Raw genomic sequence first — 26,862 nt, forward strand, 5'->3', positions numbered from 1 at the left:
TGGAGTAAAACAAGGAAAAGGAAGGTCCTCATGTAAATCCTTCGCTCACAGAGCTTGCTCGCTTTGAACAGCAACCACGCCACTCAAGATGTTCAACACATTGATGAGTGAACCACACTTCCAATGAGACAGCGGCACTTTCGGTGGCCGAAAATGCATAGTCACAACAGCTACTACGCCGCACATAACGATGTGCGCAGGTGGTGCAAGCGACTAGAGTGGTCAGGGTCGGGACCGATGGTATACTGCGTACATCAGCCTATTCTGAACAGCAAAACTTAAAACTGCGCTCGGACGACCTCGTCGCTGCTTTATGTTCGAAGGTATGGTCTCTTCTTTTATTGCGATAGCAATTATATTGGACATTGCAGGGAGAGGCCTTCGTCCTGCAGTGGACATAAATATAGGCTTATGATGATGATGAATTATATGAACACTTCAAGCGCATGTCTGCCATCGCTGTCGCCGTGATGTTCCGTATAATGTCCAAGGGCGATAACACCGTCACCGCGCGCGCCGTATGCTGCAAGTGCGGATGAAAGCGCGCAAGGGGAGCCGGCGATCGCGGCTCAATCTGGTGCGCGCGAGAGGGAAGCTAACAGAAAAAACGCTTTCTCCCGTCGTACGAAAGGCCGTGGGGGGATCGGAAGGAGGGAGGGGGGCAGCATTGTTCAATGACAGCAACTGCGCATTTCGCGACCGCGCGCATTGGAGAACCATGGCGGCTCAATCTCGTGCGTGAAGGAATGGAGGCATCGCGGGGGGAGGGGCTGGCGTTTTATTCCGTTACCAACAGCATACTTTGCACCGCCGCGCGCGCCTTATCTTGAAAGCAATCTGCAGGCGGCTCATACCCTTATGCGTGCGGTGTTGTCGCTCAGTTTGCGTTGAAGCGATAAACAGCACTAACGTCACGTCGCTCGCTGCTGCTGCACTTCGTGACGCCAGCGTTTTAACAACGAGTCTGCGCGGTCATCGAGTGTGATGTGTACACGTTTGCCTCTGAGCGCTGACACCGTACTTGTTAATTTAGTTAGCAAGCGAACATTTCCCAGTTTACTCGGCCGATACAACTACTATCTATACTGCGTATAGCTGTCTACTACTTTGCTGTCGCAATCGATGCTTCGCCTTTCGGGCGAAACTGCGGCTCTTTTTCGACAAAGCCATAACGTGGCAGAAGAAAGTAGGTCACCCACTAGAGACAGTGCTTTGACTCTCGGTGGTGATCCACGGTGCTTTGACTCTCGCGGGTGCAAAAACGAGAGCAGGGTTAGAGTGAGCTGCTCTTTTGCCTGATTACAAAGTGGGCGAGAAGTTTGAGAGGCTTCTGGTCATAACTTAAAACCTCGGCTGGGACACGTGGAGTGACGGCACACCTGGTAGAGTACACCTGAGCAGGATTTCTATGGTTAAAGAGGTCTAGGCCACAGTTTGTCATACAAGTGCTGAGCATTAAGAAAAGGGCCTGTTCTGCTGCTTGACAATCTTGTGCAATGTCCAGTGACCCTTATTCGTACTGTCACCGAGTGTAAGGAAGAGGAAACTGACCTCCAAATCAATGACCAGCATGGGGAAAACGGCGCGAAAGAAGAGCGGGTGCAGCTATAAGAAAACGGTGCTCCGTCTCTTTTCTCTATTCCATCACAGTATATGATGGCGTTAACACAATGTGTCTGTATCATACTCTCCCGGCTTGGACAAGTTATTAATAAAATAAATTTTTCAACGTTTGATATGGCACACCGCAAGATTTTCAAATAAGGCGTTGATGAGTACGTGTAGTCCGCCCAAAGTGTCTTTAAAGTAGACTTGCCCGCGCCGTAATCTTCATCAGCATTAAAACGAGAAATCGACAGAATTAGTATTCCTTTTACGTATTTGCTCTCGCAATTTTCATCACATGACTCGTCTTTTAAATTTAAGCTACTTGTAGATATTAGTTATATCCTAGCTGCAGGTTATTCCATTTTCAAATTAAACTGCACGATGTTAATCATGCTGGAACACGTACGCGTCTAAAACTATTCATTTGCTACGGATTATGCGCTCGAGAAACTTGCAGAATATAAGCAGTATACTTCAAAACAGCATGAAGACCGTCAGAACGGTGGAGCGATATGGGTGCCTCAGGGAACGGCCATCGCCTGGAGCGCTATAACGTAAAGTGAATCCAATATGTTTTTTTTTTTTATATTTCTGTCTCCTGACGTCAAATTTACGTTAGCGCCGGTGCAAGCATCGGGCCAAGCTAGCGCAGGAAAAGTAGAAACCTAATAAGGAGTGTGACGCCATCGTCTGCTATTGTCCCGCTTCATCTTGCTTTGCTTACGGTGGCTTCAAAAAAATTCCGGTGGCTTGAAGTGGAAAGGCAATATTGTCGCCTAAAACAAGTCCACAAAGAAGAAGAGTTGGCAGAGCGATGTCGTATACGTTTCGAAAGCGCTCGACAACGTTATATTTCTAAGCAAAATTGTTCGTTATGCGTAACTCCATTCTCCCTGGCAGATCCGAGTAGATGGTGCCACAGTGATCGGCGGGCGGCAATCTACTATTCCTTTCGGAACGGGGCAGCCATCGGCTATTTCGAAAAAAAATATTCAGTTTTGTGAGGCATAATAATTTCTCTCTAATGAGTACACGTCATGGTGGTCGGTTTTGGCGCTTTTGTGACGTCGCGAGACAGACAGGCGGAGTGGGGGTAGCCTGAAATCTTTTGACCAATAGCTGATGGCTAATGGCGAAAAAGGCGTAGAATCTGAGATAATTATTTTTGTTTTATCGCCACAGTCATGCATAATCAGTGTGTAGTCGTCATAGCCGACGGGAAGTTTTCGTGGTTTTCGTAACGTCGCGTGGCAGACAGGTCAAGTGTGGGTGCGAGAAAACCTTTTTGACAAATTGTGAAAAACTATGATCGCAGAAATGAAATGGAATCAATTAGAATAGCTTTACGTTAGAGCACACCTGCACCCTTCCTGTTCTCTTTCACTTTGCAGCTAAGACGGTGCGATGACGCTACACTTATCAGCCCTTACGGCTACTTCAATGCAAGATGAGAGCTTACAGCAAATACGCACAGTCTTGTCAGGAAATGTTGTAATGAAATGTTTAGTAAAAAAATAATGTCTGTAATAAATTTCCGGAGTTTCATTAAACCAAGTTCATTTCAAAATCAGTTACCCGAGTCATTGTATATTTCATATAAATAATATTTTTGCTAAAAGTTCTGTCATTGTCCATAGAATAGGAGGCTGAGAGGATGTTTCTATCACAATTGTTCTAGACAACTTGCGCGAAATATCTGCAAAACCTGCACAAGTGTGCGAGAAATAAATAACCACCAAGCTGTCATCATCGCATGAAAATACAAGTATACACGACTTTTAATGGAAATGAAAGCCATCCTTTTTCGCACGATCCTCCCAGGTTTCATAGTATTCAAGATTAAAAAGTCGAAAAAAAGGACCTCGACATCGCGATGTGATACGCAAGCATTTATGTCCTACAATGTAATATTCTTCCTCAGTATCATTGTTAAATGCAATACACATTAATGCGTCGTGGCTTTCAATTGCCTCGCATGGAGGTGTTGGTTAGCAACAGGTGCCTTCTGAATATGTAGTAACACACCCAGTAATACAATCGCCGTTGGAGAAAGTGCAATGCAAATGCACTATCTTACACTACTGATCTTTCCAATTCTCATTACAGTCCTGCAGTGCCGGAGCGTTGGTAGGTCACCATATGAGACCGAAGACTATGACATTAAGAAGGTAAACACTTTCCTATCGCAATCATTTTTTCACGTTACACTCAGTAATGAGACTGCAGACACGCAAGTTTAGACCACAAAAGGTTTTGATTGCGACACCCTCACTAATTATATTCTTAGTCTCACCCAAGCATGAAATATATGTTTTCAGTCTGTGTAAACCATAGATGTCTTAATATGGTTCTAATTAGGCATGTATATTATTAAAGCGAGGCTTTCTTTGCCTAGCGTCTCTGGGTTTCTGTGTATATACCTGTCCTTTCTCACCAAATAAACCATAAAAGTAGTGCCTGTAAGGAAATAAATCGCGACATGGAGCCTGCGGATATTATTATGGCTGTCTGTATCTATAGAACACTCCGACTTCATTAAGGAATAGCATTATATTGAACGATTTTGATAACTTTTTAATTTTTAATGCCAGCTTTCTAATCAACTGGGTAGGGCTCAGGTGTAATTAAATTTACGCAGATAATTAATTCCACTTGGCGCATTCTTCGGCGTGGAGGAGTTCGCATCAAGCGCGTAAAGCCATATTCATACCAACACTAAGACCCCAAATAATAAATATCATTAACGCCAGTCTTCCGACTGCCGGAAGCGGCAAAACTGTGTTGTCGGAAAACCATGTGAAAGGTAACGTTGAAAACATGGCGACCGTCAAGTCTTCTTCCTTTTGCAATTGTTTCCAATTGTTTCCGGCCTTTGCGATGCACTAAATGATTGCTTTGGAGAATTGTTTGCGTTATTCCGGAGGAGTCATCAGAGGCACGTAGGATTTCGACGCCATCTAATATTGGCTTCTCTTGGTAACTGCTGATTCCTCGTCGTATGAACGAGAATATGAACGAGAAGAGAAGGCAAATTTAGGGGCTCGATTCTTGTTCATTCATAGTGAGGGTCTCCAACCTGGCAGCCATGACGTCATTAGATAGCATACTATGGTTTTAAGCCACGCGCCTGCTCTCCTAAGTTCACGTGTCACGTGACGTCATCGGGCAAAAAAAAGGAGTTTCCACATCCGCCCACCTTAGCTCTGAGTGGCGCTGGCTAACAATTCCTGGGCTAGATCTCGCAAATGTAAATTTGATCCAAGTATGTGGACAGATTGATAGGCATCGCCGTAGAAGAATTGCCAGTGCAACGCACGCGTACTGCGGAGGTTGTGGGTTCGGCTTCCACCGGCGACAAGTTATCTTTTCGTCTACCTTCATTTCCCTTTTCTTTATTACATTATACATTTTAATGACAACCACAGCTAAATTCCCCGATGCTTTTTTTGGGTGTCATTTTCTATTGACTAGGGTAATGCCTAGGGTAACATATACAGGGTGTCCCAGCTATCACGCAGCACGATTTAAAAAAAACAGGAACGTCGTTACGCGAAGCCAACCTTGTGCGTATTGTTTCCAGTACAGTGGAGTAGCCGCCAGTATTTCTTTCGTTACTGAGATTTACCTAAATAATTGTAAATATTTATCTAACTCGAGAAGTAGTGTCCTAATTATCAAGGTGTCAATGAGAAAGTTGTTGAGCAACATGAAAAACTCCCGATACGGCTTTCCGCTGCTGAATACGTGCTACATAAATGTATTTTTCCGAGAATGAAAGAAGCCCGCGAATACACGCAAAGTGTCTCGAGCGGCCAGTCGTGCGGTAATTCTGCGTGTATTTGCGGGCTTCTTTCACCCTCGGAAAAACACAGCACGTATTGAGCAACAGAAAGCTGTATCGCAAGTTTTTCATCTTGCTCTACAACTTTCTCATTGACACTTTGATAATTAGGATAGTACTTCTCGAGTTAGATAATTAATTAAAATTAATTATTTAAATATCAGTAACGAAAAATTACTGGCGGCTACTCCATTGTACAGGAAACAATACGCACTAGGTTGGCTTCCCGTAACGCCGTTCCTCTTTTATTAAATCGTGCTGCGTGATAGCTGGGACAACCTGCATATAACCGCGTTCACCAAATTGCAAAATACTCTTCAGTAGAGCGCTCGACACACGTGTATATATATATATATATATATATATATATATTCCCTCTTCAATATATATATATATATATATATGTGTGTGTGTGTGTGTGTGTGTGTGTGTGTGTGTGTGTGTGTGTGTGTGTGTGTGTGTGTGTGTGTGTGTGTGTGTGTGTGTGTGTGTGTGTGTGTGTGTGTGAACTCCTGGGGAGCATTTTGCAATTTGGTGAGTGGGGCTTAAATTATAGATGCAGGAGTTCAAAGAGGTGCGACGTACTGCTGACGCATTTCTCTCGCACTTAGGGCCTAAACGCCCCTAATATATTTTCTGCAGCTGCTCTACGTCGTTGAGTGCGAAAAGTAATGGAACCTGATGTCGTTAGATCAGCAATGAATGCCCACAGTGCTCACATGAAAATTTAAGTCATGTGTTTGATCCCGAAAGGCTTTCGACGAACGTTGGTCATCGAAAATTCATCCAAGTTGGAATCAGATAGTGCAATACAGGGGCAATTGGAGATCGCAGGGAGAGACCTTCGCCCTGCAGTCGACATAAACATAGGCTGATGCTGATTAATCGCTCCACAAAAGCTTCCCTCCACACTGATTCCAACATGTGCATTGGATTTCCATAATCTTTGTCGCATTTTTTTTTCGTCTTTCTTTTCGTCATGAGACCCATAGCACTGTTGTCTCAAGCACTGCCTGCCAGGGAATTATAATGACAGCACATGTGTAGCTGTCCCAGGACTCTTTGTCAACAAGCAGAGTTCCTAGCACGACACATGTGTAACATTGCAATTGAGAGCCTTTTAAACCTAAGAAAACACCTAACTGCAGGCACGTTGATAAAATTCATGGCGCTAATTCGCACCCTCACTCCTCCCGCACCTCTGGTTCTCCTCGACTTCTAAACTTATGTGTAAGTACCATTGGTGTGGAAGCGTCGTCGGATATAGCTCAGCGTCATAGCACATGGCCATAGCTTGTATATATTTCCTTTCAGCTCTGCCTCCAAGGTCAGACTCGACCAGACGTATGACGCCAACGGCGCCAGTATGGCTGAGGAAAAGCAACGCTGTTTAGCCACTTTAGCTACCATTTCACCCAACACAGGCTGAACGCTTTTCTTGTTCCTTTGAAACAATGTCTAGGGCGAACGCAGCATGATGCCTGAATTCAGTATCGGCGATGTTGCATTCGGGAGAATGCGTTCGGTGCTGGTCTTCAGGGAGAATGACCGCAAATGTTGTTGTCTTTATGCGCGTCTACTCTTGTGACAGTTTGCATCATTTACTACTGAGACAGGCAAACATACCGAAAACTGGGTCAAGGTTTCAAGGAGTGCTAATTGTATTACGAAAAATCACTGATGGTGATCGAGGTCAGTAGCGGTAAGCAATAGGTTTAACCTACCTGGGCCATAGTGACGCTTCCAAGAAAATAAACCGCGCGGCTTGATGTGCTTCCTGTCTCTATGTTTGCTATGCCATACGCTTCTAAGAACAATAAAAAATAACCTATAATGAGTTTTGGGCGTTTACATATTTTGCATCTAAAGCCAGCCATCACCGCGAATAAAAGAATTCGGGCAGTAACACAAAAATGTCGTCTTGTCTGAACGCTGTCCGTGATTAGCAGTTGCCGTGGGCGTCCATTTTATCACGAAGTCTTTTTACCACGTCGTTAAAGTACGCAGCGTGCTTCTGAACGCATACCAATTAAGAAACACTTTCCCGAAAGATAACTTTAGTGAAAATGGGCCGTGTTCCTTAACTATATGGATCCTTTACGAACAATGACATCATAACAACCCTGAATAACTAGACTAAGCCCTTCTATATAAAAGCTATGGATCTTTACATACGTAAAATTTAAGACTTTCACATGAACAGTTAAGCATTACTACTGAGAATAAAATTTTGATATCATCGACTCCTTTCTTACTTCAGTTTGTGCACACGCCGGAACCCATCTGGACGTACAATACGACCTCCTACGGCAATCTTCCCTGTAGGGTTGACGTAATGCACAATTTGACAGACCCTTTCATCCTGTTCCACAGGTCATATTTCTTCGGCATCACCAAGTAAGGTGTTTTCATTTAGTAAACAACATTCCACACGTCATTGTACATGTTTATTTTATGCCTTGACAGAGTAACAAATGAAATGATGGGAGCATTTAGCCCGGAGCATGAGAATGCGATGTTCGTCGGCCCTCAAGGCAAGTCAAGCACTCACTGTTTTCAATTTCGCATTTGCTACTGCTGCATTATTTCAGTAATTTATACAAAATTTATTTGCATACGGCTTAAACATAATCAGTTAACTAGTGATACGCGGTCTCTAGAAATAATTGGCTCACAGCGAACAAGAAACCCCTTTCGACGGCGCTTTCTTTTCTCTGAAACCTGCATGGTTGCTCCAAACGACCAAGGTCAGGGATCCTTTGACTACCCATCTGACTTGACTACCCATTTGACTTGACTACCCATCTCCATTTCACTATTTTATTATCAACTGCAATATCACTTAATCCAGTTTCCTTTCCAATCCACAACGCTGCCTTCTTGTCCTATTGTTACGCCTTAGCTTTTTCTCAAGATTCTCGGCACCAGTCAGGTTTCAGATACATACGCCGTTAGTGGTGGCATGCAATAATACCAAACTCTGCAAGGCTAATGATTAGGCGGCAGTGTTTACTTCTATAAGGCTACCATATAGGGTCCACTCTACTTATATTTCTATTACATTGGCTTCTCGTGATAAGGGTTCCTTGCTAATAACTCTCCTTCATAACTGCGTAGACATGGTCCCATAATGTAGTGTTGCACGAAAACTCGTATGGTTAAGAAGGCATATTAGATACAACACAAAGGGACTGACCAAGTCAGATTTTATTATATCTATCGGAGCACGCACTGAGGTTGCTAGTGAACAATGTCTTGGCACTGTGTACCACTGTTGGACTAGACGCACGTGGTAACATATCGCGCGTCACGGAGATGGTAGCTAGCCTACACCGTCAGACGTTCTCGAAAGGTGGCCTTTGAATTAGTGAACAGCCATTATCATGGCGTTACCCGGAGTCTAAGTAGGCCATCGCCGTCATCCGTATGGTCATGAACAAAATGATTTGTTGACGTGAAATTAAGGGATTGGGAGGGTTAAGCAAAACGACAATTTGCTTATTTAGCTGTTTTAAGGAGAAACTTGAGTATATATATATATGGCAAGGGACAGTCTTAGTTGCAGGATTACAGAGTACATGAAATGTCTGCACACAGGATACACAACACAAAACATGTCTGCTTAAATCCCATTGCTCTTCCCCAATTCTCTACACCAGGCAAACCGAGTTTGTCTAGTCACATACAGGTGGACCGAAGGCGCCCTTGTCGCCTCTTTTCTTACGAAAGAGCACCACAACACGTGTGCTTTCATTCCTCGCACGCAAAAAGTGAGAAGCACAATGCTCATTGTCCCTGAGAGACGAAGGAACAGGTAAACGGCACGACATGTTCGCTTAGAAGGAGCGCCGCCCCTCCTAGTTGTTGCACCTGGCTTCGTTGAATGGATTGGTAATTAGCTGACTCTCCAATTTGTTGCTTCCAATTCATTTTTACCATGTCTTTGTTCATGAATTTTATGCAAATGTCCAGGGAATCGTCTCGCTGCTTTTGTTTCATGACAAACTGCGCCGAACAACTACGGTTGAAAAACGCATGCGCAGGCCGCGGAAGACGACTTTCCCAATGAGCGTGTGAGCGAGTCGCTTGAGCCCAATGGGTCTTCTTGAGTTTGAAACGAAGACACTTTCGTGCAGGGATGCCTTACTTTACAGCATTTCAATGCTCACGCTGGCTAAATGACCCTGCAGAATGATGATTATGTCAGTTTTGCAATTGATGCCAGCATACACCCTTTGGTCAATCTGTCGAATGCAACGCCACACTTAAACAGAAACAACGCAAAGGCCCAGGGCGTCAGAATGGGATAGACATGTGCGATTTGAAACAGCACTCTTCCTTGTTCCTCAAAATTGTTCCTTGTTAATAGTGCTTGGGCATAATGCCTTGGTATTCTGAAACGCACATTTTAATTAACTGTGCATTGAGAAGTGCACAGTTATTTTTCCACAGTGCATTGGCACTATTCTTAGACCACAGTGCACTGCGAGCTTGTTAACATTTGCTTGGTGTAATGCCTTGGTATTTTGAACGCAAATTTTGAACCGCGCCCTTCCTTCTTCAGTGCCTTGTACACAGTACCTTCACTTTCTTAATCACCGTAACTTGGCACGTTGCCTTGGCGTTTTTAACCGTACATTGTGAACCACACCGCTTCTTGTTCACGTTGCCTTCGCAGTTCCTTGTTCAAGATGCCGTCACAGTTTCTTCTTCGGACCAGAGCACAAAGCATTGGCATTGTTAGCTGCACAATTCGATCCGCACAGTTTCTGGCTCACAGTGCCTTGGCATTGTTCCTTGCGCGCAGTGGCTTCACAATTTTATCGTCTTAGTGCTCTGGCACTGTTACCTGCATATTTTGAACGTTGCATTGTCAACAGCGCCGTTCCTTATTCATAGCACCATGGCGAAGATCGTTGTTCACAGTGGCTTCACAGTTTCTTAGTCACAATGCCTTGGCCCATTGCCTTGGAGTGGTTAAATGCACATTTCGAACCGCATCGTTACTAGGTCGACTTGCCTCGTTGCAAGCTGCATACGTTGAAGTGGTCAAACTGAAAAGAATAATTCTTGTTCACAGACCCAGTGCTAACAACGAACCTAAAGTCGAAGAAATTTTGACTTCGTCAGTGAGCAGAAGCTTTCATGTTTTACGGTTATTGCAGAGCTTCTACAGGCAGTAAACGAATCACGACATCTTGTAGACTTGCTAGGTGATTTCTTTTAACTTTGTTTTCTCCATAAGTATCCCCACACCTACTCTGACACCTTTCTGCTTAAGGTCTTCAGTTATTTATTATATCGCATATATATAGTCTCCAGTTATTATTTTAACAAGGCACATTTCGGTGCAAGCCGAGACATTCCTGGTTGATCCAGCTACCTATCTCTTCCTATCTAGCAGCTTCGATGCTCCCTCGAAGTACAACCTCAGCTAGCCATCTTCCTTTCTTCTCCTCAATGTCGAATGCAGTAACAGGTTAACTATTTTTCTTCGTTAAGCATACCGGAGGCCAGAGCGCTCACTCACAAAAATCTTGAGAAGATTGACTCGACTGTCATTCATACAGAAAGCAGCCAATGCACTGCTGCGCATTTTAAAGACAATGGGGCTGCGTGACAGCATTTGAATGCACAATGAATTCAGCTTGCGTGAGCCTGCATCAGTTCCTGTTTTTTAGGGGCGAAGCTCCTTATGGCGGCACCCGTTCCGTCCCCGTCGTAGTAGTAGTAGTAGTGTGTAACCAGTCTGAGAAAAAAATGTGGTTGATCCCTCTTATATAGGAATCGGTATAGAACACGAAAGTGAAACGTGTCTTCACAGAAGTAGTGTAATGTTTATTGCACATTGATATATAATGTCTATTGGTGTTTTGTGGCTAAAGCGCCCTTAGGCGTTGATGCACCCACGCTGACGCCTGGTGGCACGTCTCCTCCATCACGACTACCAACGTCGATGACCATGAGCAACCGTCGTGCATATGGAAGCTGCACTACGCTGCACACGCTAGCACAACGCGAAAGACGAAGCACGTAACTGACACACTAATACAACGCGCAAGACAAAGCACGTAACTGAATCGTCACCGAGTCAAATCAGCGCGTACAGCGCGTCGTAATTGCAGCCTCCGCGATCAACTTCAGAAACATTTTCAGAGCTAATTGCGGAGGCCACGCTCCGCTGTGCTGAGTACGGTAAACGCCACCTAGGTGGCGTTGGTAGTGCTTCTTGATGCCAGCGTCCCTTCGAATGCTGGCATCGAGGCGTCGTAGTGCTGAGACCACGGAAGCGTTCACTGTCGGTGCGCGTTAGTGTCATAATGCAGTACTTCTCTTTTCTGCTCGTAGGCGGCGGCACCGCCCCGAGCAAGAGCGCGGGTACACGGAGGAGTGTTAGATATATAAGGCGCGTCTGTGTAGCTCTCTGCAAATGCGTTTGTGGCGCAATGGGTTAAATGCTCGGCGATCTATCGTCGCGGACCGAGAGGTCGTGGGTTCGATTTCCAAATTTTGCATGTTTGTGGAACTTTTTCTTCTGGTTTCTTTCTTTGTATTATGTTCGTGTACATTGTAAGCTGACGTATTTCCGTGACGGAAATACGTCAGTGAAGTCTTGGTGGACCCCGGCATAAAACACTTTCGTGTTAAAATGAGAAAAAATGTGGTTGATCCCTCTTATATAGGAATCGGTATAGAACACGAAAGTGAAACGTGTCTTCACAGAAGTAGTGTAATGTTTATTGCACATTGATATATAATGTCTATTGGTGTTTTGTGGCTAAAGCGCCCTTAGGCGTTGATGCACCCACGCTGACGCCTGGTGGCACGTCTCCTCCATCACGACTACCAACGTCGATGACCATCAGCAACCGTCGTGCATATGAAAGCTGCACTACGCTGCACACGCTAGCACAACGCGAAAGACGAAGCACGTAACTGACACACTAATACAACGCGCAAGACAAAGCACGTAACTGAATCGTCACCGAGTCAAATCAGCGCGTACAGCGCGTCGTAATTGCAGCCTCCGCGATCAACTTCAGAAACATTTTCAGAGCTAATTGCGGAGGCCACGCTCCGCTGTGCTGAGTACGGTAAACGCCACCTAGGTGGCGTTGGTAGTGCTTCTTGATGCCAGCGTCCCTTCGAATGCTGGCATCGAGGCGTCGTAGTGCTGAGACCACGGAAGCGTTCACTGTCGGTGCGCGTTAGTGTCATAATGCAGTACTTCTCTTTTCTGCTCGTAGGCGGCGGCACCGCCCCGAGCAAGAGCGCGGGTACACGGAGGAGTGTTAGATATATAAGGCGCGTCTGTGTAGCTCTCTGCAAATGCGTTTGTGGCGCAATGGGTTAAACGCTCGGCGATCTATCGTCGCGGACCGAGAGGTCGTGGGTTCGATTTCCAAATTTTGCATGTTTGTGGAACTTTTTCTTCTGGTTTCTTTCTTTGTATTATGTTCGTGTACATTGTAAGCTGACGTATTTCCGTGACGGAAATACGTCAGTGAAGTCTTGGTGGACCTCGGCATAAAACACTTTCGTGTTAAAAAATTCCGAAGTTGTGTCCGTAGCGCGGAATCGAACCAGGGACCCCTCGCTTCCGAGCGCGCGGCGTTAGCCCACTACGCCACGAAGCGGACATGGACAAACGCACCACGATGGCTATAAATACCCAACATTAACGAAAGGCCGCGTTTCTAACGCGTTTGTGCTAGCGCGTTACGGCCCGTGTAAGAAGCTGGTGTAAGCCGCTGTGGCCTCTCCACCTTACCTTCAACGCGTTTCGAACGCGCTGCCCAAAGCGGTGGCAAGTCAAGTTCAAGTCGAGGAGCGTTTATGAATACGGGGGGTATACTCTCTCAGCAGTCATGTGATGGCGTCGGCAAACGCGGTGCACGTTCCGGCATGTGTAAATGGCTGCGTAGGACGCTGTGGCCGCTCCCCCTTACTAGAGAGTACTGCACGTTTCTAACGCGTTTGTGCTAGCGTCCCCTTAAGCGGGAGATCCGATGATTCCCTCCGGAGCTTCGCCCACTCATCATCATTCACCTCGTGGATCTGCTGTCATTTTTCTTCTATATTCTCCTTTTTGACTCCCCTAGTGTAGGGCAGAAAACGAGCTCTAACCTGGTTAACCTCCTTATTATTTTGTATTTCTTTGTTGTATTTTATTTATAAATACTGCGACCCCGACATGAGGTTTTAGCAGAATGGGGGTACATTTCTTGGGTTTCGCAATTTGGAAAACAACTGGGACAAAAGAAAGTGCAGAGAAGGGAAGTACAAATTTTGGCAATGCAACGCAATGCTTCATTGGAAGAAAGCATGTAACAAGCTTAGCACGACATGCGAGGCAAATAACTGCTTGAGGTGTACAGAAAAAAGGTTTAAGGATGGTTGTGAAACGACTTCATTAGTAAGTTTGTTCTATTCAATTACTGTCCTAGGAAAAAACGAATACTTAAAAGTGTCATTCCGGGTGGAGAAGAGAGTTATTGACAAGGCGTGTCTCTGCCTTATGACATGTCCTGTTGAGAAAGAAAATATCTACAGTAGTTCTTTCAATTTCTTACAATTTCAAGTTCTTACAGTTACAAGCTCTTACAATTTCACAACCTTCTAGTACCCTTTAACTAACTGAAATAAACATTTCAATCTCAAAACACGATTTCTTCACGTTAGCGTTGGTAGGTAGGCTTTTGCTATATAATGGCGTGGACCGAAGTTCGCCCAAAAGCTGTTTTCAATTCATCTTACCGCTCTCTTTTGTATTTTTTCTAATTTGGTTAACAAGTGTAAGGCAACCATGTTATAGATGCATAATCTAAAGTTGGTTGAACAATTCCCAGAAACGCAATAAGGCGAACAGCGGGAGTAGAAAGTTTGAAAGCTCGTCCTAAATAGAAGAGTTTATGATTATCTGAGCTAATTACAGTGTTTATGTGTTTCGTCCAGCTAAGGTTATGTCAAATCTAAAGGCCAAGATACCTGTCGTGTTCTACTTCCAACAGAAAAACACTACAAGCTGAATATGTGAAATTAAGAGGGTTACGTTTATGGCAAATTTTCATGAAAACGGTCTTTTCAAAATTAACCGACATTTGCAATTTATCGCACCAAGTGCCCTTTCAAATGCCTCGTTCTAATGAATTTGATCTAACTGGCTTTCGATTGCAGAGTAAAGGATCCAGTCATCTGCATATGCATTAGCTTGGTCATTCTGCATTATCGCGCTCCTCAAAGCAACGAGCGATTTGCGCAGGAGAAATTAGGTCTAATTTTCACACACTTATAGATTGGCGTTTTTCGTTTTTATTGCCAATGATTATTGTAGTTGTTAAACTTGTGCAGACATATTCTCAGACATTTACGAATGGTTCCTGCATTCAGATTCCTCAATGCCTCTATGACAGCTCATTTTTACTGCATTGGTCACTTCTTCGACGAGGATCGCTCAACTCAAACGAGGATTCCTTGTAGTATAGGCACAAAAATACACATCAGTGTCATCTGCTAGTGATGCTTTGACGGAATACCAGTCGCCGTGGGGCGCGATGTCGCTATGTACCTAACTGACGTGCTAAACAAGATTTCAACCGAGCCTGTGATTGCAATTGTTTTCGAACGCGTATTGGGTGTCTCATGAACGAAGTTCTAAAAGGGACTGAAATACCCGCTAAATTTTAAGATCAACATGATGACGATATGGTAGTGGTCTCCTTTATTCATGTAACTATCATTTCTTGGGATCACAGGAAGAGTTTCTGCCAGCCCCCCACTTCAGCAGTGTCGATGAGGCCAACGAGGCTGTCCGATCATGGCTGCGACACAGGAAGAAATGTTTTTATGATGCAGGCAACCATGCGCTGCCAAAAAGCTAGGATAAGCGCGTCACTTTCAAGGAGGATTACCTCAAAATATGTCGCGGCTACCAGATGCCTAAACATGCTTCGTAATCCGGGGAAATAAAAAGTGCCGATTTGACTTCAGCACCTCTCGTATCAAGGCCTCACAGAGAGCTTAGTTGCATTCCGCAGATTTCTCGATTCCGAGAAATAATACACTGATGTAATGAATTGTTGAATACTAATCACGCCAATAGAAAATAGAGCCGTTGAAAGCTTATACCCCTGTCACACAGCACATGTAATGTGATTTGCAGTAAATGACATTCATACCGAATGTCATTGCGGTCTTGCGTTCCCATTCTACCCGGGTAAACAAAATGGCATTCGCAATTGATGGCAATGTTTATCGGCAGGCTGCTATAATAACGAAATAACAAATTGTGCTTCTTGTTTACATACTTTCACTATTTTGTGAACAATACAATGGTAAACATTGGATGTTTATTTGAAAATATGTTGCATTTTGTTTTAACTTATCGATTTTGTAATTTTTTGTCAAGCCCCTGTCGTCGAGATTACAGAACTCGCGCGTGAATGAGTTCGGGAAACTTACTCAATGGGCAAATGCCATTAGCTCTGAATGTCATTCACTATATGCGCGTGTAGAAGCAACAAAAATGACATTAACACGCAATCTCATTTGCTACGAATGACGTTACACGTGCCATGTGACAGGGGTATTACTGGAGGTTCCCTGCCTGTTTTCAAAGAGCACTAACTACATCACACCTGCCGTTGTACTATTCTTCCACGTACGCTGTCTTAGTCGTCAGCGGTGTTGGGTAACACTGTCAGGGATATGTTTACTGCAAGCACTCAAATACCTACGAAAGTGGACATCAGGACAGCAGTCACATTTTGCTAAATGTGGAGTACCACACGCGCCCTGCGGAAGTTGTAGATTCGTTTCACACAGAACGCATGGTTTCCTTTCTTCGACTTTTATTTCCCTGGTTCTCAACCCAGAATATGAAAAATGTCCTCTATTTACCATTTTCTTATAACTAATTTTGTATTTCCAATAAGAAAGGGTTTATACTTCCTTATGCTTAATTTGGTTTCATTGTCTGTAGATTTTATATAGTTGTTTCAATTTTGCTAGCTACAAAGCAGCGCCCCTTTGCCGTGATCAGTATTTTCTCACCTACTGACATCTCTGATTCCAGATATTGTCTTCTCCACTGCGGAACAGCTCATGTACATGAGCGTAAACGGAAGCTGCGGAATTGTTATGGTCAGACCCTTGTATGGCGGTGCGTTGTCTTTCACTTCATGAGCCCGAAACGCCTATTTGAAGAGCACCGAAATGGGGACCATATTCCGAAGTGACATATTTGTGGCATGCGTAGATGCGCACAAGTGAGGCTCATGCTGGAATTATTATTTTCAGAAAAATATTTCAACCTCTGTTATGTTGCCCTATTGCACCAAATTATTTCGAAAACAATGGCAAAGACACTATGCTCGCTTTCAGCTCAATACTCCCTTTCGTGCGCAGAAAGAAAGCCGCTGGACGCTGTTGCTAGCCTAGCCGCTCTCTTTGCAACCGTCTAAGTGAGGGCGCCGGAGGACAAACCATAGTTTTCAATTTTCGCCACCTCTGCACTTCCGGCTCGTGCCGTGCATTCTCGCAAAAGACCAACAACGCGAATTCAACAACACCACCACCAGTTTACTTGAACTTTTAGGCAATAAAGTAGGCCTTTTATCCATTTGAGCGTGTTGAGGATTCCGTAATCGTGTTGCCACCTTTTGAAGAGACTTGCATATCCAGGGCGCCTGCAACGAAACTAGTACGTGTAAATTTAATACGGGTGTCATCGTCGTCGCAAGATGCGAAAAACGGCACACAGAACGACGGTGGTGCGACAGCAAACACAGGCTCTATATTGAAGGCCCAGCAATAATTGTCCGCGCCAACTTTAACTTCTTCGGCGAGAGAGATGCTTGCGCTCGTGTCCATCCCTTCATTGTCTTCTTTAGTCGTGACATTGCCTCCCTTCTAAGAAAGCATCGTCCCGATGCTTTATCGTGACGACGCCAGGATCTTTCCACGCGTACGCTGCAGTGATTTCATTCGGACAAATAAGGCTTCATCCGGACGACGTGCACAATCTCCGGTGTATGCCGTCGACGCCTTGAGGAATGTGGACTATCGGAAACGACTTCATAGTTGACATCAGAGAGACGTCGTATGACTTTATACGGACCGAAATACCGCCGCAGTAGTTTCTCTGAAAGGCCACGATGGCGAACGGGAGTCCAGACCCAAACTCTCTCTCCAGGCTCGTAGGAGACTCTTCGGTGGCGAAGGTTATAGCGCCCTGCATCGTACTCCTGCTGCCGACGAATACGTATGCGTGCAAGTTGTCGGGCTTCTTCAGCACGCTGAGTGATGTAGTCAGCATCAGTTTCGACGCCATCGCATCCATGTTCATGCGGCAACATTGCGTCGAGCATGGTTGTGACATCGCGACCGTGGAGAAGGCGGAACGGTGTCATCCTCGTTGTTTCCTGCTGAGCCGTATTGTATGCAAAGGTGACATATGGCAATATCTCGTCCCAGTTTTTATGCTCCACATCAACATACATGCAAAGCATATCCGCAAGTGTCTTATTGAGGCGCTCCGTGAGTCCGTTCGTTTGCGGATGGTACGCCGTTGCCTGCCGATGAGATGTGCCACTAAGTCTTAAAACTGTGCCCAATAGCTCGGCTGTGAATGCAGTTCCTCTGTCAGTTATTAATACTGTGGGGGCGCCATGTCTCAGTACAACATTCTCTATAAAAAATCGAGCTGCTTCACTGGCCGTTCCCCGCGGCAGGGCTTTGGTTTCGGCGTAGCGCGTTAGATAGTCCGTGGCTACGATAATCCATCGGTGTCCCGTAGCAGAAGTTGGAAATGGGCCTAGCAGATCCATTCCGACTTGTGCAAATGGAGTTCTGGGTACTTCGATGGGATGGAGGAAGCCTGCTGGTTTGACGGCTGGCACTTTCCGCCGTTGGCAATCAAGGCATGTACGGACGTACTGTTGAACGGTCGCCGTCAATCTTGGCCAGTAATACTTTTGTCTCACTCTGTAAAGCGTTCGTGTGAAGCCCAAATGGCCGGATGTTGCTTCATCATGGCATGCCTGCAATATTTCATTCCTGAGAGATGGTGGGACGACGAGCAAGTAGGGGCTGCCGTTCGGAGAAAAGTTCACTTTATAGAGGACGTCGTTGCGTAAGCAAAACGATGGAACTCCTCTTCCAAAGCGTTTTGGCAGAGTGGAAGTGCGACCCTCCAGGAAGCTAATAATGGGCTCCAATTCTGGGTCTTCGCGTTGCTGCTGTGCAAGCGTAGTCGTGTTGACAACGGCAACAAACGCTGTAGCGTCGTCATCTTCTGTACTTGCAGGTTCGAATGGGGCACGAGAAAGGCAGTCGGCGTCCGTATGCCGCTTTCCTGACTTGTACACAATAGTCATGTCGAACTCTTGAAGTTTAAGGCTCCAGCGTGCCAATCGTCCTGATGGGTCTTTTAAGTTCGTCAGCCAGCAAAGTGAGTGGTGGTCACTGACGACAGCAAACGAGCGGCCGTACAAATATGGGCGAAATTTGATCACCGCCCAAACCACCGCAAGACACTCTTTTTCTGTGGTGGAATAATTTTCCTCTGTGCGGGAAAGGCTTCTACTTGCATAAGCTATTACTTTTTCAGCGCCGTCTTGCCACTGCACAAGTACAGCTCCTAAGCCGATATTGCTGGCATCGGTGTGAACTGCTGTCGGGGCGTCTTCATCGAAGTGTCCCAGGACCGGTGGATTTTGAAGGCGTTGCCGTAGCTCGTCAAATGCTTTCTGCTGATCTTCATCCCATACGAATGCTACGTCTTCTCTGGTGAGGCGTGTCAACGGCGACGCAATGCGTGAAAAGTTCTGAATAAAACGCCGGTAATATGCGCATAAGCCTAAAAAGCGTCTCACTGCCTTTTTGTCGGATGGCACAGGAAAATGTTCAACGGCAGCTATCTTTTCCGGATCAGGCCGTACCCCATCATTACTGACAACATGGCCTAGAAAAAGAAGCTCTTCGAAGCCAAAATGGCATTTTTCCGGCTTAAGCGTGAGACCGGCGGACCGTATGGCTTGAAAAACAGCACGTAGTCGCCTCAAGTGCTCGTCAAATGTCGCAGAGAATACAATCACATCGTCTAGATATACTAAGCACGTTTGCCACTTGAGTCCTGATAAAACGGTGTCCATTAGCCGCTGAAATGTTGCCGGCGCGGAGCACAAGCCGAAGGGAAGTACCCTAAATTCATAGAGGCCATCAGGTGTCACGAATGCTGTTTTCTCGCGGTCTCTTTCATCTACTTCTATTTGCCAATAGCCGCTCCTTAGATCCATCGACGAGAAATAGCGTGCATGCCGTAGTCTATCAAGAGAATCGTCTATGCGGGGTAGCGGGTAAACGTCCTTCTTAGTGACCTGGTTGAGTTTGCGGTAGTCGACGCAGAAGCGCAAGCTGCCATCCTTCTTCTTGACTAACACTACCGGGGATGCCCAAGGACTTTTCGACGGCTGGATAATGTCATCTTGGAGCATTTTCTGTACCTGGTTTTCTATCGCTTCGCGTTCTCGCGCTGCCACCCGGTATGGGTTTTGCCGTATCGGTATGGCCGTTTCGTCTGTAATAATTCGATGTTTGGTCAGTGGCGTCTGGCCAACTTTGGACGTCGAAGAGAAACAGTTCCGAAACTCATCAATAAGCTCGAGGAGTCTTTCTTTCTGTTTAGGTAGCAAACTTGGGCCGACATCAACGGATAGAGGCACGTTCGGCAGACCGGGGGAATCGTCTTGTTCAACAGTCATGCAGTCGGTAACCTCATTCAGCTCTTCCACGTACGCGACTGCCATACCTCTTGTAAGATGCCGGCGTTCAGGACTAAAGTTTGTTAGTAGGACGTCCGTCTGTCCGCGAGTGATGTCAACTACACCTCTTGCAACTGATACGCCATGACTAAACAGCAGACCAGGAATTTGTTCGGCGATCATGCTGGAGCACCTTGGCGAGTCGCATGTTACAGGCACAAGAGCGCTTGAGTGCGGAGGGATGGTCACATCGTCTTCGAAGATACGTAAATGCTCACGTCGCTGATCGACACAGGGTACGGCCAAATCTGCATTCATCCAAAACGTGACCGACCTGTCCGGAATGTTTATAATAGCGCCGTATTCGTGCAGAAAATCCATTCCCAGTATCACGTCTCTGCAGCACTCCAGCAATATAACGAAAGTTGCAACAAACGTCGAGTTACCAATATCAATTCTGGCTGTGCATTTGCCTGTAGGGATCATCAATTGACCTCCCGCCGTTCTTATGTGGGGACCAGTCCATGACGTCTTGACTTTATTAAGGTTATCGGAGAGTTTCTGGCTAATTATTGAGAAATCGGCCCCAGTATCTACTAACGCGGTTACTGGGTGTCCGTCTATGAAAACAGCGAGGTCGGCACTTACGACTTCCCTTGGGGTCGGCAGAGGCATATTGTCCGATTGCACAGATAGTGTTGGGGGTGTTGAAGCATTTTGACGGTCGGCAACCTCCCCCCCAAAGGTCGCTTCTGTTAGTTTCCCCGACGAGGGCTTGGGGACCTGCCGCCCCTGACTACATCGGCGTAACTGCGACCTTGCGGCGAAGAGCTCGGTGCAGGTGACGGAGAGCGGGTTCGACGAGTGAACGGATGTCCTCGTGGAGCAACATCGTCACCGTAGCGCCTGTTTTCGAAGCGAACTCGAGGAAAGGTGGGTGGAAAGCTCTGGTATCCGGGGTCACGATACGGGCAAAAGCGGTAAACGTGGCCGGCTTCTCCACAATGAAAGCACAAAGGACGGCGGTCGACGGTGCGCCACATTTCCGTCCTGCGAACAAATGGTCGACTTGTGGGCGTCCTCTGCGGCCAAGCTGTAGTTGTCTGCGGAGGGAAGTAGGCCGATGTTTCCACAGGTACACTAGGTTGCGTGGTCAGTGGCTGCGCGTTGTACGGCGGGGATGCCGGCTCGTTGAAAGCACGAGCCATTGGTTGTGAGTTGTAGGCTGCTGCTGGAGGAGGACGATGAACAGCCGATGCGTAGTTCAGAGACCGTTGGTCTGGTAGGGATTCGGGCAACGAGAATGCCTGCCTGATTTCTTGTCGCACAACCTCTGCTACAGAAGCCCCGACTGACTCCTGCGGGGTCACAAGGAGGTTGCGAATCTCTTCACGAACAACCTCCCGGATGAGCTCACGAAGCTCATTGCCGGCAGCCAGAGCAGAAACGTTGCTCGAGGCGTTGCCTGGGCGATCGAAGGGTCGGCAACGTTGTTGCAGTGCTCGTTCGATGGACGTAGCTTCCGAGATGAATTCCGCAACGGTTGTCGGTGGGTTGCGAAGAAGACCGGCGAAAAGTTGTTCCTTGACGCCTCGCATCAGATGGCGGATTTTCTTTGCTTCCGGCATCTCTGGGTCAGCGCGGCGGAACAGGCGTGTCATGTCCTCCGCAAACATGGCGACGCTCTCATTCGGTTTCTGGATGCGCGACTCGATTAGTTGGTGGGCAGAATCGCGACGATCGTTGTTTGCGAAGGTGGTGGAAAGCTGCTGTCGAAACTCATTCCAGGAAGTCAGTGTGGCTTCCCGGTTCTCGTACCACGTACGAGCGCTGTCCGCCAGAGCGAAGTAGACGCGTGAGAGTTTTTCTTCTGCAGTCCACCGATTCGCCTTGGCGACTCGCTCGTATTGCGCGAGCCAATCTTCGACGTCCTCGTAAACATCACCATGGAATGTCTCGGGAGTCTGAGGATGCTGCAGAGTCACCTGAGAAGGTCCTGCTGTTGCCATATCGTTAGGTAGAGGTCCGGTTGGTGGGGAGTTGTCCAAGAAGATTACCTCCGGGCTGAGGCCCCGCAGTCGGCGACTGTAGCGGTGGACAGGAGTGTCCACTGGAGGAACTGGTTGCGGGTTAGAACTGGGCGTTGCACTCCGCACAGGAGTTCCGGGCATCAGAGAGTACCCAGCACCTCCACCAGTGTCGCAAGATGCGAAAAACGGCACACAGAACGACGGTGGTGCGACAGCAAACACAGGCTCTATATTGAAGGCCCAGCAATAATTGTCCGCGCCAACTTTAACTTCTTCGGCGAGAGAGATGCTTGCGCTCGTGTCCATCCCTTCATTGTCTTCTTTAGTCGTGACAATATTAAGCGGGTAGTGAATGCTTTAGATATTAGTTTTTGAATATTTGAGGCCATTTCTTATATGGCTGCTTCCGTGCTGGGTTCACAAGCGGATCTCACCGTAAAAGCACGTTTAACGCAAACTTCGTGTTGTAGTCGGCAGTTTCAATCACAAGAAAGCCTATTTTTAAGTTGTTCTTCCTTTTTGTTTTTAGACCTTATGAACACTGAAGCTCCTGCCACAAAAGTATGAAGTTAACTGTACATAAACGCCACGTGGTCTTGAAATTTGCGGACGAAACTGATCTTCCAAAACCGAAAAGCATTCTTAGTAAATAAAGAAGCTGTGAACAATGTGAAGCAGAGCATAACACTGTAACCGTCCTTCTTATAGTATCCTTCGTGCGTGAAAGGTTCGAGACATTTAGTAGCCGTCATGAGAAACAGGCATTTGAATGTCGGAACAATAGACGCGACGAATGAACCATCTACGCTCGAAACGCGCAACTTCACCATGCCGCTGACAGCTCATCAGAATTACGAACATCCAGATGTAGACACTGCTCCATATGGAGACCTGGCCACGTGTTAAACTTCCGCCGAATAATTATCTCTAAACCGCTTCGCACTGGGACACATCTATAATGAACGCATCATACATGGAAAGCTCGACCACGAGAAAACATTATGCCACTATATATTCTATGTGCCCTATCGTGAAGGAACTGTGAGAAATACTTCAATATACAACAAAGTATTGCGTTAGTTATACCTCGTATTTCACTATAATTGCTCCTGTGCAAATTATTCCGCTGTATATTAAAAATGTGATTTATTTATTCTTCAGCGCAATGCAGCTCACGAAATAAGTAGAAAAGATTATTAACTGCCATAAACGTCCACTAAACTCCTCTATTTCCAATGAACACAGCCTGAAAATCAAAGAATTTCCCGGAACCGTAAGTTACAAATGCAGAAAATATAAAACATATAATATTTTCATCCTAAATATCTCATCGAGAATTTACTTTTCTATTTTTGCCTTATTATCATGTATCAACTGATGCAGTCTCAAGCTACAAATAGCGTCGTTCGAAAATAAAGCAGCATAAAGCTTTGTGTACCGGTGAGTGATAATCAAACTGACCACCACAAAATACGCAGAATATTGCGTCATACGTTTCCGCTGTAAGCATGGATTCCGTTTCATACTAAAAACGTGCATTTTGTTCCAAATACAGCATGATCATCACGTGTTTTATTAGTGGTAACTAGCTTCATGCCAACAGTAAGTGAGACGAGCAAAATTAATACACTGCACACCCTACCGCGCGGGATGTGAGGGAAAGATAAAGGAGCTTTAAATATGGAAGTAATATAGTAAGTGTTCAATGTATGCCTAATATTGCACATCATCAGTTTATGCAGGAAATTAACTCTATAATACTGCTAACAATATAGATCAAGCAAACGAACTTGTTCAATTTTCGCATTAGTTTCTACGTTGCCATCTCATTCCTTACTGCTCGAAGTTGTAATTTTCGGTTAATAAGGTTTCCTATGAAGCTTTTATTGTAGACGTTATCAAAATAATAAAATCTAATGCGTTCTTCGTTAACTTTTTTCCTTTATTTCCAGACTACGACCCATGGTTTGACCTCCGGATTAAAAATTCTTCCACAGAATTCGGCCCTGACATTGACTGTGTGGTACGCTTCAATGAGATTGGGCAGCAAGGACAGCTTCTTTATATGCCGAACTGCCAATACATAATTCGAACCAACAGATTTGAAGCAACATTTGTTAAGAACGATCGACAATTTTACACGTAGGTCGGTGTAGATTTAACACGTCATCGCGGATAGAATAGCCAGACTGCAATCCGTCTTCACCCGAACTTTCACAAGAGCCTTTCGTACTTTCATACGCAATGAAAAGGAAAAATGTAAATTTTCTATGTGCTTTTCATGTTAATAAATCCCAAGTCAGCAATCATATCAACCCATCTTCAACCACCCTGACACCTAAAGACAGCTAAGGGCTATAATAGGTCTTCAGGTAGGTTCCTGATTAGTGCTATATTACAAATGTGAGCCAATTTTGTGCAAACATCGTGGTTGGACAGTGAAACAGACATCACCATGCGTGATGAATGTAACGATTTCCGCCTGTTTTCATGGTATAAACCACATTTCTTTGCCAATAAAAAAGCACGTGATAAGTTGTAACATCGCCTGGCTGGTTGGCATTTTGTCTCTACATCTGGAACAAAATATTGTCAATTTCCATCATAACTAATGGCAAACATGATCAACCCATTGCTGTAAATTTCCCCTTAAATTTCCATTATATCTTCGGTGAATATTTTACATAATCTCTCCCGAACTTTTTTTCTTAGAAGTATTGAAGGGCAATTGGCTATGCAGGATGTTTCAGCTATTTTTAGCTAAGGCTTAAAAGTATGCTGCAGCCCTCAAGGAAGATGTCACCAAACGAATGTTGTTCGCTATTGTATGAAGCTAGTAACACGAATTGCGGTTCAGCCTAATTGTATAAAATTCAACATTAATTACCCAACTTTTCAAGTTATAACTCTAGAGCCAAACTTTCAATGACAACGTTGTAGCGAGTTCAAGAAGCGCCTAATTCAACAACCTCTAACTTCCTCCTTGCTACGTCATCGTTTTTTCTGCGTCCTAAAGAAAGTATGCAAAATATGAACGAACTCACGCCTAGGGCCCGCTGGCGCGCCGAGATAGCAGAGCTCTCAAACATGTGACGCATGAACGAATAGCGCATTTAGCCTCAGCGGCGGGCTGCTTTGCTCATGGCTATCAATAACAAGCACGAGGGAAGCTTGTCACTGGCGTAAATCGCGTGGCCGACGGCTCCATCTCTACCCTGTCACTTCTTAAGGTGGCGATCCCACTCCGGCGGCACGCGCTCGGCATTTTAGTCATTGTTTGCGGACGCACTCTGCTTCCTGCGCTCATTGGACCAAGTAAGCTTTCTAACGCTCATTGCGTTAGAAAGCTTACTTTCAGAGCTTTCCAATGATACCTAGTATTATCGCCTAACCTGAAGCGTCACCTAACGGCAGTCAAAACAGTGGGAGCAAAAAACGGCGTTCTTGCTGTACTAGTCTGCGCTGTACTGCCATTCCGACTAAACTGTTCAACATAACAAAATGAAATTTGCTGTGTCTTTAAATGAAATGTTATACAAGGTTTCTATGGAAAGAAATTGCGTGTAAAGCAATTAGAAATTTATATAGGCGCCAATAAAAATGGGCAAAACTACAAAAGTTTATGAATGAATATTTTTTTCCTTTTAAACTCAGGACAACAATATTTAGTGATTTTCTAGGCTACAGTGTACTTATCATCTATGCAAAGTTGTTTTGTGTTCTAATAAACAGTTTGTGAGGTATTATTACTTACATTTGGCAATTTATGACTATACTTGGTCACGCATTCCCGGCGACGGGACAAAACTATTCGAGCTGAAACTCTGAAATTTTCAATAATCAAGAAGCAAGCCCCTTATCTCAATTTCTATGAAGAGAAAATTGGCTTATGTTAATTAGGGAATCTACAGGGGAGTAGTGAATTTAGCTAATTTATCTGCTTACCAGGTCCGTGCCAATTGACATTCTTTTTCATGTAAACGCTAATTCACAACAATCGTTGCACATTACTATAACCATACAGTGTCATATAATTACTAGCACTCACGAGTTTTACTAAGCAGTGCTTGAAACCGAAGATTTTAAATAAATAATAAATCTCACAGGCGATTTTCGGTGGTGGCGTCATCTGTGCAAAAAGATATCAAGCTGTTTCACGTCAGTTCCAACGTTTGTCAAATGTGGCGCCACTAAACATTACAAAGCGGGCAAAACGCGGATGGAATTCTTTCTCCAGGTTTGAATGTTTGGCTCCGTCTAGTCACGGTGCCTCCCCCACTTCCTTCAAGCACACGTGTCTGCAACCACGCCTTCAATGTAGTCCTACACGAGTTCACTAACTTGTGGCTGCGGGGAGAAAAATAAATAAAGAAAGAAAGAAAGAAAGAGAGCGCCGTGCACGGTAGATCATGAGTGCATGCCAGATCGCTAGCAGGTTAGGCCATTGTGTCAAGGAGAATTGCAAATTGCCCTCGCCCCCTCTATTTTGCAGGCTCGTAGGACGATATCGGGAAACTTGCTTTCCCCACGTGGCGAGGTGCGACGTGTGTGGCAGGGTACTGTGTTTTGACTATTGTACGCGACACCGGTGGAACGATAGTATTAGCAGCAAACAATGAGC

General features: G+C 45.4%; 1 protein-coding gene across 1 annotated transcript; it reads left to right on the forward strand.

Annotated features, from left to right (window-relative positions):
- The first annotated feature begins 3,610 nt into the window (after positions 1-3,610).
- Positions 3,611-24,570, forward strand: LOC119459643 (uncharacterized). Its single transcript, XM_037721320.2, has 4 exons — positions 3,611-3,776; positions 7,710-7,846; positions 7,916-7,983; positions 24,194-24,570. The coding sequence occupies exons 1-4, from the start codon at positions 3,666-3,668 to the stop codon at positions 24,385-24,387; spliced, it is 510 nt and encodes a 169-aa protein (XP_037577248.1). The 5' UTR covers positions 3,611-3,665; the 3' UTR covers positions 24,388-24,570.
- Positions 24,571-26,862: the final 2,292 nt, after the last annotated feature.

This window comes from Dermacentor silvarum, chromosome 7 (assembly GCF_013339745.2).
Source record: "Dermacentor silvarum isolate Dsil-2018 chromosome 7, BIME_Dsil_1.4, whole genome shotgun sequence".
Classification (NCBI taxonomy): Eukaryota; Metazoa; Arthropoda; class Arachnida; order Ixodida; family Ixodidae; genus Dermacentor; species Dermacentor silvarum.